This window comes from Phalacrocorax aristotelis, chromosome 23, assembly GCF_949628215.1.
Source record: "Phalacrocorax aristotelis chromosome 23, bGulAri2.1, whole genome shotgun sequence".
Lineage (NCBI taxonomy): Eukaryota > Metazoa > Chordata > Aves > Suliformes > Phalacrocoracidae > Phalacrocorax > Phalacrocorax aristotelis.
In genome coordinates this window covers 4,849,435-4,868,903 of record NC_134298.1, presented here as the reverse complement: position 1 = coordinate 4,868,903, position 19,469 = coordinate 4,849,435, and the positions used below count along the sequence as shown (strand labels likewise).

At 46.2% G+C, this 19,469-nt stretch overlaps 2 protein-coding genes across 10 annotated transcripts in view; one reads left to right on the top strand and one right to left on the bottom strand.

Annotated features, from left to right (window-relative positions):
* Positions 1-1,417, bottom strand: part of FAM117A (family with sequence similarity 117 member A) — a 33,359-nt gene extending 31,942 nt beyond the window's left edge. For 2 of the 8 annotated variants that reach the window (XM_075116882.1, XM_075116888.1), the window contains exons 1-2: positions 1,147-1,417; positions 297-418 (exon numbers count right to left, since the gene is read on the bottom strand). The gene's annotated coding sequence lies outside the window, so the exon portion shown is untranslated. Of the gene's footprint in view, positions 1-296; positions 1,076-1,146 lie in introns of those variants that run through there. The other 6 variants (XM_075116886.1, XM_075116885.1, XM_075116889.1 and 3 more) reach the window with 6 other exon arrangements.
* Positions 1,418-1,466: 49 nt separating this feature from the next.
* KAT7 (lysine acetyltransferase 7) lies at positions 1,467-14,724 on the top strand. Of its 2 annotated transcripts, none has more exons than XM_075116876.1 (15): positions 1,467-1,685; positions 3,189-3,336; positions 4,652-4,828; positions 5,021-5,260; positions 5,815-5,897; positions 6,135-6,224; positions 6,928-7,026; positions 7,193-7,303; positions 8,154-8,345; positions 8,559-8,648; positions 9,545-9,685; positions 10,908-11,001; positions 11,181-11,327; positions 12,104-12,210; positions 12,904-14,724. In XM_075116876.1, the coding sequence occupies exons 1-15, from the start codon at positions 1,671-1,673 to the stop codon at positions 13,003-13,005; spliced, it is 1,836 nt and encodes a 611-aa protein (XP_074972977.1). In that variant the 5' UTR covers positions 1,467-1,670; the 3' UTR covers positions 13,006-14,724. The 2 variants fall into 2 exon arrangements, with proteins under 2 accessions (XP_074972977.1, XP_074972979.1); XM_075116878.1 differs by lacking the exon at positions 1,467-1,685 and adding an exon at positions 2,628-2,833.
* Positions 14,725-19,469: the final 4,745 nt, after the last annotated feature.

The window sequence follows — 19,469 nt, the reverse complement described above, 5'->3', positions numbered from 1 at the left end:
GAGAGCATAGCGTTCATTAGCCTAGCACTAGATTTTGGCTCAACTGCAATCTGAAATTCTACTGAATTCCAGGCAGTCTTTTATTTTTCTTATAAAGTAGAAAGAATTAACACATTTCTGCAGCAGTGTTTTTTCCTGTAGCCACCTTTCAGTAGGTTTGCAAATTGGTTCACTGAAATAACCAGACTTACTAATGAGTTGTTCACACACCCAGTTTCCCTGGGGTTAATACGTACAATTTTTAGATCAAATGTATGCTTATTTGCAAGCAATACGTACGTTCCCACTTCACATACCAGACATACTGCTCCCCATTCCTCTCTGCTTGGGCAGAAGCAGAGGTATTTCATCTTGGTTTCTTCTTCAGGTTTGCCTTTCAACATTTTGCAGATTGGATACACCTAGGAGCAGTAACAAGCTGGAATGAGAGAAACGGTATTACTTGCATGATTAAGGATGACATGCACTCACGAGGATTATAGGATTAGGCCTCGAGATTTTCATAATCCCTGAAAAAAACTGCAGTTAGAAAGAAATTATGTGTTCGCCTAAATACCCTTATTTTTCCCCAGGTCTTTACATAACGCAAAAAGTTGCTCACACAGCATTATCACACTGATGGTGTCGACATATTACATTTAACGAGCTATCAGCCTAACCGCCACCAGGGAAGCGGCTCCCACGGAGCGCTTGGCCTGTGTGGGGATCCACAGAGGGGTGACCCTGCTGCCCCTCCGCTCCAGGCTAACGGGAGGCCCGAGCTAGCGAGAGCCGCCTGCGGGGAACTGCGCGGCGCCTCGCCGGCTCAGGGCAGGGCCACGACCGGCTCACATCCACCCGTGAGAGCCACACAGGCAAAGCTTCACCAAAAAAAGAACACCCCGCCCCAGAGAATATTTTGAGAGCGGAAAGATTAATTAACGACAACAGCCCCTGAGAGCCCAAAGCAGCACAGCCCTGCGAGGCCCGCCCAGGCCCGCTAGGCCCCGGCGACGGCCCGCCCCGGGAACCAGGCCCAGGAGGACAGGCCTCTCCCTCCCGCAGGCCACGGGAAGGGCAGGCGGCGGCCCCCCCTCAGCAGGAGAGGGGCCGGCAGCCGGGGGCGCGGCGCTCCCCGCCTCCGCCTCAACAGCAACGGGGACTCACCGCCTTCCGCCGCCACCCATGGACCCGGCGACGCGCCTCCGCCCGGCCCCAGCGGGAGGGCTCAGGATGCCCAAACCCAACATGGCTCCCTTGGGAAAACAGCCGCCTCCGGTCCCCGGGAGCCCGCTGACTTCACACCCGGACCCAAGATGGCCGCCTCCCCAACCTCCACTAAAAGCCCGGCAGCCCGAACCCAAGATGGCCGCCGGTGGCTTCATTGTCAGCGGCGCCGCCGGGATACCTGTCCGAATCAAAGATGGCAGCCCCCGCTGGAGTGAGGCTGTGTGAGGGTCACGTGACAGGGGGGTGTGGACCGTGTCCCGGCGGAAGCGTGAGGGACTGAGCAGGGAACAGGGACTGGCGGCGGTGGGAGCGGGCTGGCGCCGCCGGAGCAGACGTGCCGCAGGACGGGAGACACGGCTGTCACCACGGAGCCCGCTACCGCTAACACGGCGGCGACCGCCGCTTCGCGGGCTGGGGGCGCCGGGGACCAGCCAACCTCGCTGCCCCCGCCCCCGCCAAGGATGCCGCGCAGGAAGGTGAGCGCGGCTGGGGAACCGGGGAGGCGCCCGGCGGGGGAACCGGCGAGCTCGGGTCGCACCTTTCCCCCCTTCCCCACTCCCTCTGCTACCTCTCACGAACACAAAACCGAGGGAAAAATAGCGGCCTTCAGCCCCCAGTACCCGCCCCCCTCGCTCCCTGAGTGGCTCCCGCACGGACACGCTCGCCGCTGATTGGCCGTCGTGCTTGTCACTCATCGCCCCCAACGGTTACCGTTTCCCCTCCCCCGCGCCTACAGCGCGGGCCGCCTCTTGGCTTTTCCGATTGGGCAGACAGTTGGAGAGCTGGACGCCTATTGGTCGAACTGCCTTGCCGGGCTAGCCGCTGATTGGCTTCCGCGGCTGCTCATCTACGCCCCCAACGGTCTCCTCCCCGCGCGTGCCTTGTTTCTCCCTCTCTCCCTTCCCCCATCCCACTCCGCCCCGCCCCAGGTTGATGTTTCTGTGGGAGCAAGGCTTGCACTGATGGGCTGGCGCATGCCGTCAGTCACGCCCGGCGGCCGCGCCTTCTTCCTCTCCGAGCTGCCATTGGCGGGCTCTCCCTTTCGGCCACACCCGCCCGCGTTGTGATTGGCCGGGACCGGCGAGTCGCCACTGGGCGCAAAACAAAGCGGCGCGGGGGCTGCGCTCCCGCCACCGTGCGCGCGGGGCCTGGGCTGCAGCCCCCGCCCTTCTCCTCAGGCGGGACCCGGGCCTGGCCCCGGCCCCTGAGGGGAGTCCCCGCCTCAGCTTCGCGAGTCCCGCCGCTCTGACCGCCTTATCGACACCCCCACACGCTGGCTGTGCAGTCAGGGCTGCCCGGAAGGGAATCTTCGGAGGCCTGGTGGCTTCCCACCAACTCCTGAGGCCTCCTTCCCTCAGGGCCGCCCAGCCCGCTGCGTGGTGCAGGTGGCCGCGCTCGTGGTCCGGGGCGAGGTGAATCCAGCTGCATTCAGAGGCTCTTTTGGCCCAGCCTCCTCGCCGAACGCCTTCATTTTCTTTGCCGTGCTTCCACTGGGGAGCCCTGCCGCTGCCCGGAATTGCTGAGCGGTGAAGAGTCAGTCTGGCCCTTGCTGGAGCCCATCTGTTCTCTGCCACCTGCTCCCGTGGTGCCTTGTGCTGCCGCTGCTGTTTCGAACAGGCAGATGGTGCGGGAGTGCTGTCGGTTTGGCAGGGTGAACCGAGAACGGTCAGCCTGTCCAGCCTTTTGAAACTTCATTTACCTTTGCTTTACATAAAATTGGGTGCTACTGTGATCTTTCTTAGTGGATCAGTTTGCAGAAGTCTTTTTAATATTGAAGGCACTGTCTGCCACTACATATTTATTAAGCTGAAGTATTTTCTCCAGACTAATACACCTGACACTTATTAGTTTGCCTATGCCATTGTGTCAGCTTGAATTTGATCTAGCATCAAATATATTATCTTTTTTTTTTAATAGTATAAATAAAATATGCAAGTTTAAGTGCTTGTGTGCTAATGTCTGGGTCTGTGGTGTTGCAGAGGAATGCGGGCAGTAGCTCAGATGGAACAGAAGACTCTGATTTCTCTACTGATCCTGAGCACACAGACAGCTCTGAAAGCGATGGCACATCACGACGATCCGCCCGTGTGACCCGTTCCTCAGCTAGACTCAGTCAAAGCTCTCAAGGTAAATGCTTTGTTTTCTTACACAGGGAAAAGAAAAGCAGCCTCTTAAGCAAAAAGAGGCTCAATGTACTCCATACTCTTGACCTTTACAACTTAAATGTGTGGAGTTTATACCTAAATAAAAATATTTAACTTTTTTCATCTGCTATTAACGAGCCACAGCAAAAAGCAGTCTTTGTATGTGCATATTGCACAAATGAGGTAATATAATCTAAAGATTACACTGGTGGTGGAAGTCAAAACTCGAGTATCCTCTGTTCAAAAGGTAAAGCTGCCAACTTGTTAAAGGAAGTAGGAGTCAAACTCCGTGATTCTGCTGCCAGCTTTGCCTAATTTTTCTGAGCGCTCTAAAAATTTGTTTTCCATCTAGACAGTTGTATTGGTACTGGAGCCAAGCTAGAGAGAGGGTGTTTAGAGGCAAAAGTTGGTTTTGTTTTCTTTCTTTCTTTGTCTGGGGTTTTCTGTACTGTATTTTCATGACTTGCTGACGCTGACCTTACTCTGCAATAAATGTAATCAGCATATTGTGGGTTATTTTGTTATTTGCTTCTACTTCGGGGTCCAGATTGTAAGAGGAAACACTGAATGTGTCCACCTCCTCATTTTTAGTGTTAGTGTAGTCATTTCTTGGCTGTTAGTTAATAAGCTGCCATCTGGCATCAAGGGGAGGGAACAACAGGAGATAATAACTTATTTCTGTTGCTCCATGGATACGCTTTGATAAAGAATCTGTTCTGTGACACATTTTATTGCAGGTAAGAAATACACATGAAAGATCATCTGGTAATTCGGTCTTACAAAAAAGAGGAAAGGTGGTTGGGATGTGTATGGGATGCCTGTGAGATTCCTAGGTTATGAAAGCATTATTTTAATGCGAAATAATTGTTTTATAATCTTATGAGCAGTACAGGATCACAAAACCACCCCCAGGGTCCCAAATATAGCTCCGCGCCAGAAGCAGTCTTGCTATTCCCAAGGGCTGTCTAAACACTGATAGTTCTTATCTAAAGTAACAGTTCTTTAGCTTTCCAAATGGGAGCTGGTTTGTAATTACTAGTTAATTAAGCAATTAAGTCCAGAGAAAGCTGATCTATTTCCAGATGCCTCAGTGTTGGTAAAAGTCAAAAGATTAAGCTTAGAAGAACAGAGCCTATCTTTGTGATGATGTGCAGCAGTGAGTGGTAGGACAGAACGCTATGTCGATACCCAGCTATCATCAGATGTTGGTATTACAGACTTCAGAGCACGTGTGAGGCAAATCTCTGACACTTACAGTTGTTATTGTGGGTGTAATTATGGTGTTTCTATGGAATTAGATTCCAGCCCAGTTCGTAATCCGCCATCGTTTGGAGCAGAAGAGCCTGTCTATTCTACGAGGAGGGTAACCCGCAGCCAGCAGCAGCCTGCTCCTGTGACCCCAAAGAAATACCCGCTCCGGCAGACTCGCTCATCGGGGTCGGAGACTGAGCAAGTGGTTGACTTTTCTGATAGAGGTACGTGAGGTGCGGTGAGGTGTTGAAAATTTGCAAAATGCTGTTTGGAAAGAGTATGTGACTCCGTTCTCAGAGGGCACATTATAATATCCTGAGGATAGAGGGTTCGAGACAGCTGTCAAGAGCTGCTTTACATATGTTTTTTGAAAGCTATCTTTCAGGCAAATCTGTAACATTTTGATCCTTATTCAGACACTAAAAATGCAGCGGATCACGATGAGTCTCCACCTCGTACCCCCACCGGGAATGCCCCTTCCTCAGAGTCTGATATTGATATCTCAAGTCCAAACGTATCCCATGATGAGAGCATTGCCAAGGACATGTCCATGAAGGATTCTGGAAGTGACCTGTCTCACCGCCCCAAGCGCCGCCGCTTCCATGAGAGCTACAATTTCAACATGAAATGTCCCACTCCGGGTTGTAACTCTTTAGGTAACTTCAGCTCCGGGATTAATCCGTTGGGTTTTGCCTTTCTGCTCAGTTGAGTTCTACGTCCTAACAATATGCACTTAATTAGGATCAGAAGTGTTATGGAGAAGTGGGTATAGAGAAGGGGTATGAAGCGTATCTGCAGGTATATTCTTCCTGGCGGTGTTTTCTGGCTAGGAGTGTTTGGGGGATGATTAGATGGTTAAAGAACAAGTTAGGACTATAAGCACAGGTGTGGGAGAAAAATGCCGAGTCTTGCAGGTAGGGCGCTGGTCCATGCCAGAAGCAGGTTTTCAGAAATAAATTATTGCAGACCTCTGATATACCTGGCTGCTTGCAGCGAGTGCAGCTTTTGAGTTAGCGTGAAAAAGATTTTCCTTCTTTGTTCTTAAAGCTTGTGCCATGACCCATGCAGTGTGCTCCCTCTATCACACGGGTAATAAACTGAGCATGCTCCTTGAGGAGCGTACGTGAGGGGTATCTGCCCATTTGGATACTTTTTAAACCTCTTCATGGTCATATGTTAAAGGTGCTTTTTTTTCCCTCATCGTTTGCAGGGCACCTAACTGGAAAACATGAGCGACACTTCTCAATATCGGGATGTCCACTATATCATAATCTCTCAGCAGATGAGTGCAAGGTAAATGAGTCTTCGGTTCTGTCTCCCTGTTTTTCTGGAACAAAATGCCAAGACCTGTCACTTGTGAATAGAAAATAAAGTTAACATGTTTCACCTGATGTCTTCACCTTTAAAACAGCAGCATTTGTGTGTCAAATCATCTGTGAATTCCAGTTCAGAAAGTTCACGCAGAGGAGAAATGGAAAAGGCTTTGAGAGTAGTTTGCTGTAGCATTGACAGATGAGTTTTGGCTTCCAGGTGCGAGCACAGAGCCGGGATAAGCAGATTGAGGAGAGAATGCTGGCGCATCGGCAGGATGACAACAACAGGCACGCCACCAGACACCAGGTAGGCAATCTGCACGTGGTGGAGCGGCTGCTCAGTTAAAAGTGGAAAAACCTCAGCTGGTGGTTTCCAGTGACAATGATTTTAACTTGATCTCCCTTCTTTACTTCTCGGATCAGCCGTCGTGCTGAGACCATTTGCCATCTCCAGTTTGTTCCAGCAAGGGCAATTTATTGTATCCTTTAAATGAGAAGCTGGAGCAGCTAGTGAGAGCAGAGAGGTGGCGTTGGCCGGTAATACTACAAAGGAGGCTAGAGCTGTTCTCGGGATGATCTTTTCTGCATGCTTTGTGTAGGACAAGAGAATTCCTGCAGAACTGTAAACTACAATTTTACTCTGACTAAATAGAAAAGAATAAAACCAGGGGAATTACATTTTTCCATTCATGAGTCTTGGACTTGAGTGAAGATGACTTAATGAGTCAGCTCTGAGCTTGTCCCCATGATTAAGCAGTGCATAAGGAGCGCACCCTGTCTTGTGGGACTGAGCTACACTGGCAAAGGGAAGCTGTGGTAGGAAGGAAAACTTCCGATTTTACATACCTGTGTGGTACCTGCAGTGCCCTCTTATTAGCACAGGATTTGGTTCAGAGGCAACAAATGTCACAAAATGAGAGCCAGGACAGAGGCCCTTTAGAGTGGGAAGGTGAAGAAGAATGAAGTGGATGAAGCCTAGTAGTGAAGGTTTCTGCTCTGGTTTCTTTCAGGCACCGACAGAGAGACAGCTGCGATACAAAGAGAAAGTCGCTGAGCTCAGGAAGAAGAGGAACTCAGGACTAAGCAAGGAGCAAAAAGAAAAATATATGGTAAAAGCAGTAATTTTATTCTTTCATTCCCTCCTGTCGGGAATGAGACCATTAAGCAGGAGTTTGGGTTTCCCAGTGATCCTGCAACATTCTCAGCTTAAAAAGCTGCAAGATCAAACTGCTTAGTAGCAGCAAGGCAGCAAAACCCATTATTTTATTGTTCTAGGAGCACAGGCAAACCTATGGCAATACTAGGGAACCTCTACTTGAAAACCTGACGAGTGAGTATGACCTCGAGCTTTTCCGAAGAGCGCAAGCACGGGCATCTGAGGACCTGGTGAGACTTCTAACTCATAATATATCTCATAGCAAATGTCTTTGCTAGAAACGTGAATGCTTTCTGGGCTTTCTTGTGCTTGTGCAGGTAGAGAGTTTGTAAGAAGAGCCGCTACGGCCCAGCCAAGCCAGCAAAGTTACACTAGGGGTGATATTTAAGTGCCAGTTATTCAGAGGGTTTGCTGGAAGTACAGCTGGAGCTAAGCACTGCAGCCATGAATGCTGCAGTGCCTGCAAGAGGAATAATTAGTCCCATTTAATGACTGTTTGTTTTCAGTAAAAGAATGGACAGCTTCACCTGCTGAAAGAAGGGCTCGGGAGTGATGATAGCAAAAGACAAAAGTCACCTTCACTGGTGACTGTGGAATGGAGTTCAAAACCTGGCATTGCTGAGGCTCCTGTAGGTGCTTTCCAAAGCTACTTCCCATCTCCAGAGATGAACCAAAAGATACTTTGATGCTTACCAGTGACAGCTGTGCCTGGGGTATCCGAGGCAGAGCATTAGACTGTATTCTCCCCCTGCAGATAAGGAAAGGAGCATGAAGTGGCAAGGATGTTATGTTGCTTTGATGACAGAAAGAGCAGGATCCTAGTGTTAGCGTGCTGCTAAGTGCCGATTCACAAGACATTCCCTGATCAGAGGAATGGTCAGTAACTGTCCTGCCTGTGGGCAGGGCTCAGGCTGAGTTTGACTGAGGAGAGGTCTGTGGGAGGGGTTGTTAGACGTGGTCACCCTGGAAATATTAATTTAGAAGACTTGAAGCAAATTATTTCCTTGAGGGAAATAAATAGGGCCCCCTTCCTCTCTACCTACATTTTTTTTTTAAATAATGCATTTTTTTAATGCATAGGAAAAGTTGCGGCTCCAGGGCCAGATTACGGAAGGCAGCAATATGATTAAAACAATTGCATTTGGCCGTTACGAGCTGGATACCTGGTATCATTCTCCCTACCCAGAGGAGTATGCTCGTCTGGGACGTCTCTACATGTGCGAATTCTGTCTCAAATACATGAAGAGCCAGACAATACTGCGCAGACACATGGTAAGGGCTAGGGCGGAGCTGATTCCTGAGCTTTAAATCTGATGTCAGCATGTAAACGTTTTAAAACATTACTGTTGTTAGTTTGATTGCTCTCTTTAGGAGGTGAGAAGACTGCACGTTTCCTGGTATATCCAGTAACTGTTGTAACCTTTTTCGCCCTTAAAATGGTAGCGTCACCCTAGTGTGTTAAAACCCTTTGTTTTCCTGTCATAGGCAAAATGTGTTTGGAAACATCCACCGGGTGATGAAATCTATCGCAAAGGCTCCATTTCAGTGTTTGAAGTGGATGGGAAAAAGAACAAGGTAACTTAACGGCAATCATTAGCCCAGTCTTGAGTGTGGAGTCTTTCAAATGTGCCAGACGCTGCTTTTCCTGCAGAGAAGCTGGATGCAAATGGCCTTTCCTCCTTCTAACCGTAGAAAGGCTACTAGAGTCTGATCTGTCCATTCTGGCAGTAGCTTTGTCTGCATTTTCTTTGTGGTTATTCCTCAGCCCTGTTGTGCTCCAGCAGTTCCATCTGTTGTCTCATACTGTGCTGAATCAGTAGCTTTTGGAGATGTGTGTCAAGATTCCTTTCTGAAAGTTAGTGGGGAGATTCTGTGCTTGGCCTCAGTAGATTGCCACTGCCCATCCCCATTCGCTGCGAATACTCAGTCAAATTTGTGTTAGAGTGGGAAGCAGCCTAATAACAATAAAAATTGAGGGTGACTTCCTTAACCCTGAACTGAAGGGTAGAACATAAACCTGCACCATGCCTGTGCCCTGTCTGCTTGTGTCTGGTCTTGAAGGCTTCAGAGGAAAGAACAAAGAAACACATTCAAAAGCAAAATTTTGCACTGCCGGAAGTTGGGAGGAGTCTTTTCTAGTTACCAGAGATAACCTTGAAGCACAGGATTAATACAGTACTGTGCAAGCAAGCAGAGATCCAACCTTCTGCTCCCCTTCACTGAGGATGTGATATTTTGGGCATTCAGAGATTAATGTCGCGAATGTCAGTTCCCACCCTTAGGAAGCTAGGCTTATCAGGTTTCATTGCAAATGGAATTGTTTCCTGGCCCAGCTGCTCTGTTTGAAAGACTGTACGTCATTTCTCAGATGATTCAGAATTTTCTTGTCGTTTCCCATGTATGCCTGTCTTTGTCTGCTTTTGGGATGTTCCACTGTAATAAACAGGTGTATCCTATTCTTTTGCTTCTAGATCTACTGTCAAAACCTGTGTCTGCTGGCAAAACTTTTCTTGGACCATAAAACACTGTATTATGATGTTGAACCCTTCCTCTTCTATGTCATGACAGAAGCTGACAACACTGGCTGTCACCTGATAGGATATTTCTCCAAGGTTAGTTGAAAATACCTACATACGCATTACTGCCTCGCTAGAATGAGATTTAGGATGCCAGTTATCAGTACTGAATCTCCCCTCTGAGTTTTTGCAGTCTCAGGATTTGTTGCCTTTAGGAATAGATAAAGTTTCAAACCTGATCTGCATGAATTGTTCTTACTGTTTGCTGCAGGGGTTGCAGGTGCTTTGTTGTAACATCCTTCCTCGTTACTAGCAAAAACCAAATCAGCTCAAATGATCTGTTGTAGCTAGGAAGCATGGCGGGGTCTTAAATGTAGGCAAGATTAATGATAAAGAAAATAAAGAAGTGTAGAGAAAAATACATTAAAATAAGTATTAGTCACCATGGTTTTTTGTTTTGTTGGGTTTTTTTTAATGAAGAACTTGAAGGAATAAAAATTTTCGGGTGGAGAAGCTGAGCCATAACTCAAGTAACTTACGCAGATCCCATGAGTAAGTCACTGGCAAGCTTAGAGTAGGAGCCAGTTCTCTCAACTATTTGCTCACACATGTTGCCTACCTAAAAAATAGCCAATCTGGTTGTTTAATCTCTGCTGCACCTTGGTGAGATACATTTCCCGGTTGTTCTTACTTCAGTACAGAAAAAAGTCATTACCCTTCCGGACGTGGTGATATCATGCAAAGCAGTTATCAGCTCAGACATTTCAGTCAGTAAAATTCTATAGGTCGGAAGAGTACTCTCCCAAATGAAGTGCAGGAAGCAATATTCCTTAAACTACCTGAGTCAAAAATGAATAAATATCTAAAAGAAAAAAAATGCTCTGAAGAAAAAATCTGCATTGATCTGAGGATAAGTGTGTCTGAGTCTCTTCTTCGTCTGAACGTTTCATTATACACCACGTGCTTGTAACGCTGCCGTTACGTAGCTTTCTTGTTGCATGTAAACCCGGTAGGTGACAGAGGTGGTAGTGAGAGCGTTACTTGCTCCTTCTCAGGTGCAGCTCCATGGCCAGCCATCCTAGGCTTACAATTGTGCACCAAACACCCAATTTAATGGCTAATAAAGACAGACACTAAGCCAGGTTGGTAGTTGAAGGATGATCGTGTTACTTGTTGTTAGGCAGGTTTTTCTGCTGTTGCTCCTTTCACCTTGTATTGTATCAGTTGCACGGGCTTGTTCAGTCTGTTGGGATTATGATATACCCTTGTTTGTACAGATCTAGACCTGTTAATCTGTCCTCTCTGTTCTTGTTTTTAGGAGAAGAATTCTTTTCTCAACTACAATGTTTCTTGTATCCTGACAATGCCTCAATATATGAGGCAAGGTTATGGCAAAATGCTCATTGACTTCAGTAAGTAGAAATTCTGGAAACATATTCTGTCCAACGTGACAATTTCACCAAGAAATCTAACGTGTCTATGGTGGTGGTTGAGCAGTTTTCATGATAGCCGATTTCTGCATGTGCTAAAGAGGGCAACAGTCAGGAGAGAGTAGTTTAGGAAGGATAAATAGGTTTTCTTTCCTTTACAGGCTATTTGCTTTCTAAAGTAGAAGAAAAAGTTGGCTCTCCGGAACGCCCTCTGTCCGATTTAGGTCTCATCAGCTACCGTAGTTACTGGAAGGAAGTTCTGCTTCGTTACCTGCATAATTTCCAAGGAAAAGAGATCTCTATAAAAGGTATATTTTCAAGCTAAACAAGCTCATAGTGAATTGTTCTGGGAACATACCTATGCATCTCACTCACTCATTTCCCTCAAATATGAGGCAGGTCATGCTTGACTCATATAGGTGTTTGTGCAGCAGCACAGTTAGTGGAATATTCCTATAGTTGTGTATGGCTCCTTTCCCGTCCTGCCAGCATTAAAGATAAGCCAGCTTGCAGAGTTTTGAAAGTGTGTACTGGCTTCTTTTTTAAAAAAATACATTTTTAAAAAAGATTCAGTGAAGAACTTTATCTATCTGTAGATCGGAATATTAATTTTAAAAAGAAAAATGGCTCCACTGAGAGGCTTTCCAAACGCTTTGGGGAAATACTGAGACTGTTTGGACTTCTAATAGCATTTTTACGTTTGTGGCACCTAGGAGCGTGCAGCATTTCATACAGATCTCAAGGTAGTTCTGCGTCTTCTTTCAGAGGATTACACCTTATTAACTTGGATCCTAAAATTAGTATCACAAAATCATTGTGATGTCTAGGCTGGCTTTCGGTTTGTGGCTGAGCCGGGCTGTTTCTGTACAGCTCTGCGTGCCTCGCGTCCGCAGCCTGTGGCTCTTCAAGCTATTGGCAATCAGTCAGCCCTCGAGAGCGAAATGAGCAAAGGCAAGTTGTATAGGCGTTTTGTGTGTATCACTTCACAAGGAGTTGCATAAAAGTTGTAGCTGAAAGGTAGCAATTACAGGCTACTGAGGACGAATTTGTTTCTATTCTAACATAAACGGGTACTGGTTTGCAGAAATCAGCCAGGAGACTGCGGTAAACCCTGTTGACATCGTTAGCACGTTACAGGCGCTTCAGATGCTCAAATACTGGAAGGGAAAACACCTGGTCCTAAAAAGACAGGTAAGATTTGCCATGGCTATTTCTGCATTTTTGTTCCCTTACATTTAGCTGTTAGATTCACGTGAACTTGCTGAAATCTGTATTTCCTTTGCATTGTGCTGGGGTTTTCAGCCTTTTCCCTCTAGTGGGGGAGCACTGCAACTTTCAAATGCAGTAACTGGTAAGATACGACACGGGCATCCAACCAGATTCTTCAGCAGTGTAGAAATACGCTGTGCTGACCTTCCTTTTCTGATGTGTGCAATACCGTTGCTCCTTGTAAGTGGCTTTTTAGGGGAGCAATGGGTCAATGTTCCCATCGTGCTCCTCATCACGTCTGCCCTTTATGGGCAAATGGATGACATAGAAGTGAACTGAGTTAATGGAATCCTGAATAAGTCTTGTTTGTACCCTCATTAGGTAGAAGACAAGTGGTTTATAAACCCCCAAATGTGACAGCTTCTCTATTTTCCCCTCCCTGAGACTTCACTTTGTAGCTAAAGGTAGCCCTATCAGTGTGATTGGAAGCCTTATCAGTGTGAGTGGAAGGCTTCTAGAAAGCACTGTGGAGGAGATGTTATTTTTGTCATGCGAAGCGGTTAGCAGGCTAGTCGTCTTCAGATTCACGGACTTAGATGTGCGGTGTTGTACCATGGATAATTCTCTGTTGCGGATCGTTTGTTTTAACCTGCCCTTTCGTGCTCTTTTCCTTAGGATCTGATTGATGAATGGATAGCCAAAGAGGCAAAAAGATCCAACAGCAATAAGATAATGGATCCCAGCTGTTTGAAATGGACCCCTCCTAAGGGAACTTAACTGTCTTATCACTCCTGAAGCCAGTGAACCCCAGCAGTAGGAAGTACCCTAGGGATCTCTGTTGCATCTGTTGCTGTTGTGATTGGCTGGTACAGTACCCTCCCGAAAAGATCAGTTCCCCTTGGTACTGTTCTGGCCCAGATCTTTTGTGCTCACCACAGACGCTAGTTCTGAGGAACTTTATGTTTCGGCCTCAATGAGGTTGCAAGGATTGGATCTGTATAGGACCCAAATGAAGCTCCTAGCAGCACTGGCCCAAGGAGTTCTGATATCTGGTACTGTACCTGTCCAGTCACTGGTCTTATCCTCATGTTCTTATTCCGATGAGGTTGTGTTGTGTCCAATAATCTGGTTGTTTCTTCCATCAGGTTCCTTGCGTTCTAAGTAACGGAGATAACTTCTGTGGCTTTTGAACAAGGTCTAATAACGCTTGTTTGGGGAAAGTCTGGTTTTCCAACAAGCCGCAGTTACACTGACTTCAGCATTTTGATAGTCCTGTCCGATGGACTGTTTCATTCCATGCACCAAATAGTTTTAGTAAGATAACATGCCACCTCTTTCAGCAGTGTTTTCCATATAGTATAGCAGGTCTTCACATAGTTAATATTGTACAGTCAGAAGCTTGCATATCTTGTAACTGAGTGGTGTGATTGTTAGTGTTACCCTGGAGGAGTCAAGGCTAAGCGTGTGAGAACATCGTGGTCTGAGATGTTTCAGGGAGTTGCTCTTGGTGTGCGCTCCTGGAGCTACTACAGTACCACGTCTGTTGGAGAGACCTCTTTGATTATAAGTTACTGGGTTTTCCTGTTTATCTCTTGGAGTTAGTGGGTTCCTTTACACAGAAACAGCCTGTTCAGTATATTTCACTTTTTTGAGATATTTTTCCTGGAGCAGTCTTCCTTGAATTGTAGGTGTCTTTGTATTGGAGAGGACTTCTTTTCCTCCAGACTGAAGAAATAAAAACTTCAGACAGATTTTTGCTAGCCTTGTCCAAACAGCCACAGAAACTCTGCAATGCAAATATTGTCAGTTGTTGGATCGCCTACAGTGTGTACGTTCTGTGCATCAGCGGCAGCTCCAGTTAGCTGTGTGGATGGTTTGCTTCTCTGACAGTGCATTCTTGTTTGTCTTTGTAAAACAAAAAAGCTTGTACTTCCTCTCTCCCATCAGCACCACCGGAAGAAACTATTGTACAATGGCTTTCAAGTATAACCACTGTCCTTGTGCCACAAGTTTCCTGTATGGCTCCAGTGTGATTAAAATAGGGGACAATCTTGGGGTAGATGATGGCAGCATCATATAGTGCCGACTTCATTTAAACCTTCCAGCGCTTCCATATTGAATGGTGTCTGAAATGAAGCACTTGCAACGCACCAGTAGGTAGGAGCCGTTTCCTGTTAACCACTGACCCATCCTAACGTGGAAAAGTTCTCTGTTGCTCTTCTGATGGTTGTCTGCCTTTGCCTCCTTAAAAAGAGAAAAAAAGATCATCAGTACATGGTGTATACCTTGTGGGCATTACTGAATTTTGCTGTCTCATGCCCTTTGCTCCTGTATTGTAACTAACTACAGATACTCATGAAGCTATCCAACAAAGTAGATCTCTTGTGGAGTAGGGAAGAAGGCCATTCTTGTGCAGAAGCTAAACCCTGTTCCCATGATGTGGTAGAATGTGCTATTCCTGTATCTACTTCTCAATAAAGCATGTTCTCTGCTCAAGCTTATGCCTTCTTTTTATTTATTTTTTTTTTCAGTCAGATGCTGTTCTGCATCTCCAGCTAAGTGAAGCTGCTGCTTTATGGTGCAGGGGACTAATTCTGAACCTGTCTTTGTGCCTGGTGTATTAAGGCTGCTCCAGTCACAATCCTTTAGGCTGAACCTTTTGGGGATAGCCTGTGTTGTGTGTTCACCCCAGAGCTTGCTCTGCACAGGAGCTACCACGAGGAACATACAGGTGCTGCCAGATACTGGCAACTTAAGTACGTCGTGGAAAACTGGGATAGCCTCTGCCAACTTGAAGTTCACTGAAGAAAGGAGGAATCATCCTGCAAGTGATGGCCCTAGATTTTTAGGCTTTCCTTCTGTGCTTGCAGACCAGACCTTGCTTCTTGTACTGTGGGAAGACTTGGGGCGGTGAAGTCTCTGATCTTCAAAAAACAGTGTTTGAAGTACAGCACATCTCTCAAACATTTTGAGTCTTTGCTATAATCTCTGATTTAAAATGGTTAATTACAAATATCTGCTCCAGCTCCCTCGAGAGATTCTGCTTTTCTATGTAACTCAGTGGGAGTTAAAAAAGAGCAGGGAATGTTTTTGGACCCTGGGCTCCGAGCTGCAGAGAGGCCAGGGTGCTGTTAAGGGTAAGGCTGACACGTCAGTGATCGTGACCTGGGACTTGAGGCACTCAGCATACGAAGAAAGAGAGCAAGCTAATTGAGATGGAATGCCTTGGTAGTCCTGTTCTGATCAAGACCAAAATCAAGGGCAGTTCCTTGAACAATGATGTTTTGGTTACCCATGTCACATCAAGGCTCTTCCTAATTCTGTCTTCTTTTCCTTAAGACGATTTTTTTTAAAGCATTTGATTTGGGAGCATTGCTTTTAGTTATTTGAGCACAGTTTTGTACAATACCAGCTGCCTCTTTTTGGCCTTCTTTTTTGTTTGGTTTTTTTTTTTCCTTGCAAATACGGAGAGATGCATTGTGATTTGGTTTGCAGATAACTGGACAGAGAGACAAGAGGATACGGGGTTTATTCCCCACGCTGCTCTGCTGTGTGACAGCCACCCCCTCTCTGAGCTTTTGTTTCCCTCCGGTCCTTACTCTGTGAAGTCTGTTGGTGTGACTTCTCTGAGGCAGCGGCCATCTCTGTATGTGTACAGTTCTTAACACGATGGGGTCCCACGCTTGACGGAAACCTCTGGGTGCTTTGTAATGCAAACACTAATTAAGTAGTGAGTCATACCGATAGCCATAAACATCTCTGGGTAACCAAAGGATGAGACATGCTCACAGTTTCATCCACAGTTTATTCATAGCAACTGCAAACTGGCAGATGTTACATTCTGTACAGGCAGTTTGAAGCCCACCTAAAAATTGCAATGCTACCAAAAAGCAGCCGGTGCTTTCAGTAATTTTTCCTAGATTGATGCTTTCTTGCCCACTTTTTTTTCTCATGTGTAAAAAACCCACTTGTATTTAGCCTTGACACAAGATAGGAATAGATAATATATGTAATTTTAAACACACTGGTAACCCTACAGAGTTCTTTGCTGTGATAGACCCAAAGAAACCCTAGCACAAACACAAATTCTATGCAAGACTGAACGAGACCACCTTACCTCTACGTTCCAGAAACAAGAACCGACTGAAAGTCATATAAATGGAGATTTTGAATGCCACTGAAGTTGAACAGCTGGAGCAGATACAACTTCATAAAGAATCTGCTGGTTCTGGGAGCCTCAGGTTATGTGCCCAAAACCAGCGAGGTACCCTACCAAAGAGCGAGACAGAAACCCAGGTCTTGCAATGCTTGGTCCTGAGGCCTTAACATCAAACTCATCCTTATTTTCCATGGGCCAGCAATGAAGTTTGTTTGGTTTGGATGTCATCTAATGCACTTCTCATATGTATTTTCCAAAAAGATTGTTTTTCAGCAGAGACCTTTATGTCTCTCTGTCAGTGAATGAGAAATAGCCCTTTGAAAGCTTTATGGGCGCAGTAGTAGCCAGTGTGTGTACTTCTAGAACAGTATTGTTTCCTGTTGAGTTTGTTTCCCAGAGAACTTTCCATGACTTCTGGCCCTTTGCTTAAACTCCAACTGCCCTATAGCCGTTTTACTGACAGTCCCTCTAGTCTGCAACTTCTTCCCCTGTTTATTTTGCTGTTTCTGGCTTTCCAGATGTCATAGTTAAAACAACTTCACCTTCTGTTTTAGTTGCCGTATTAAAGTACAGGTGTGATAGCACAAACTGCAGACAAGTATAACACGGGCACGTGCTTTGCAGAGGATTTCACCCGTGCTGCTCTGCTTTGGATCATGCTCTGCTATTCCAGGGTTAATGCTTCACCACACGCAGTTACTGTATTTTAGGCTGGATGTGGACAAACAGCGTGGACATATCCTCTGCTCTTGAGCTGGGCTCACAGTTTTTTCAGCTTTAGGAAGCTGAACTGTAGAGAAGTTAATTGATCTAGTTAGTGCACAACTTGTGTATTTAAGAATGCCCCCCAACCACTCCAAGTTTCTCCATGTAGTTTAAGATTTCATAGCAGGAGGGATTCTTAGCTCTTGTGCCAGCTCGTCTAGGAACTGCTTGTCTGGAGCAAACCTAAGATCAGTTGAACCCAATAATGTGTCTGACAGGAGTCAGCGGTTAGTGTGAAGGTTAATGACTGCCTCAGCAATGTATGTCATCATTAATTATATCTATATACCTCCTTAAAGAAATACATGTCTCTAAATTATGTGTCCTCCTCAGGTGTTCAATTATGGTTTACTGGTGCATTCTGAAGTCATCCAGGGCCCTGTTTTATCCTCTGCTCATCCCAGTGTATATCAGAGCAGCCTCAGGGCTGTTTTAATAGCACACCATCCCAGAACTTCCATCAGCCTCGGGAAACAGGGAATAGTCGAAACATACAATACTTCAGCCTCTCCCCAACCTCGTCCTCGAATCCAGACTCTGGAAGCACAATGGCTACGAAGACCTCAGATGTGCTGACCCTAACGAAGAACAAGCCCTGCAAAGGGCTTTCTCAGGAGCAGTCACGCCCATGAACTGTTGCTCCGGCCTAGCGTGAGCGAGGCCAGGGCTTTCTCAGAATCTGCCACTGGAAAATGCTCTTTTGACCTTGGGACATAGCTAAATTCTTTTTTCCTCTGATTTTCTTCAAAAGACAAGGAAAGTAAAGCTGTTCCAGCATTGAAGCTTTCCAGATTGAACTTCTGCCCAGGGCAAGGCAAGTTTTTACAGTTAAAACCCCAAAAATGAGAATTTAGAACAGGTATGATGACAGACCGTGAGCTACGGCTTTATGTGGGGAATGGTCTTATTTGCACATCGCACTCTGTGCTTTGGAGATCCGGTTTTTGGTAACGAGCAGGCAAGCTCTCCGAGTCCTTCGGGGCCTGCTGTTGCATGAACTTTTATTCTGCAGTGTGGAAAACTGAGACAAAGGCAGCAGGCGTAGGGATCCCGCTGCCGCTGTTCTCTCACCACCAGCTGCTTAGTCTTGACCCCGGACTTCATTGTGCTGCCCTCAGCTGTACCAGCACAGTGTTTATAGGCACCGTGCTGAACCAGATCTCTGACATGATCCGAACCTCTCCACCTTTCACTCCTTCTGTCCCTGGACTGTTTCATTTGGCAGATCACAAGCACCCTCCTCCTCGCAGTTTTTTTCCAGACTCCCACAATATTGGTACAATAAGAGTTTTCACCGCAATGAGGCAAACTGGTGTTTCTTCTTCTTCTGCACTGGTTCTTTGACAGCAATGAGGCAAACTGGTTCTTATTTTCTACTGAGAAGATCTGTGTGCATCTCCAGGAATCGGTCCATTGCTGCTGTTCCCTCTCTCCGGCTGAGCACTGGTAGTTCTGCTGGCTTTTCCTTTTTGATGTCATTGTTCAGGGCAGGATGTGGTCATGTTGTGGCCACACTGAGGATCTGCAGGGAAGGAATAGGTGGTTGATATTCCTATAAAGAACGCTAGAGGAAGAGAGACAGCAGGGAAGCAGGAAGGAAAGGAAGCTAAATATGTAAAATTACTTCAGTTGTTTCTATTGTGATGGCTGTGTAACTCTGAGCTTAGTTTAAACACATGTAAAACAGTCCACCTGCCAGTAACTCCGCCCTCCTGTTGTTCCAAAACTATGGAAAGAACTAGAACACCTACTTCTCACACCAGCTCACAGAGAAGGGGAAAAGCAACTCTATTTTTGAGAGCATCCCCTGTAATTAGGTCTGCTTTTTCCCCCCTCCCCTGGGCTCCTGCCCACACACCACAAGAAAACACCCAGACCCGAGTCTGGGATGACAGTAGAGGTGTAGCAAAAAGGGAGAAAACAAAAGGAAAAGAAAACATCCCCAGGAGGCGAGTGGATCTCAAAGGCTCTTGCGAGTTTTCTACAGTAAAAGGTTTCAAATTCAAAGAGTGCTGTTAAACTGGCCTTGACACCCTTCTCCAGTCTCACAATTACCTCATGTCCTGAACAGTGGTAAAATACTTCTTAATTTGTGCCTACGTTGTCCACATATCCACAAAAGCCACAAATTCCAATAATCCTACATCATACATTAGTAGGAGGAAGTGATAAAAAGATAGGCTTCTGGAGCTAGATTACATATTCTGTTATTTCTAGAAATTTATCAGTAAAAGCATGAACATGCAGAGCTACATAAGGCACTAGACAACCAACAATTTTTCGAAGCAAATATGCTGTTAGCACTACTCCGTTCAGT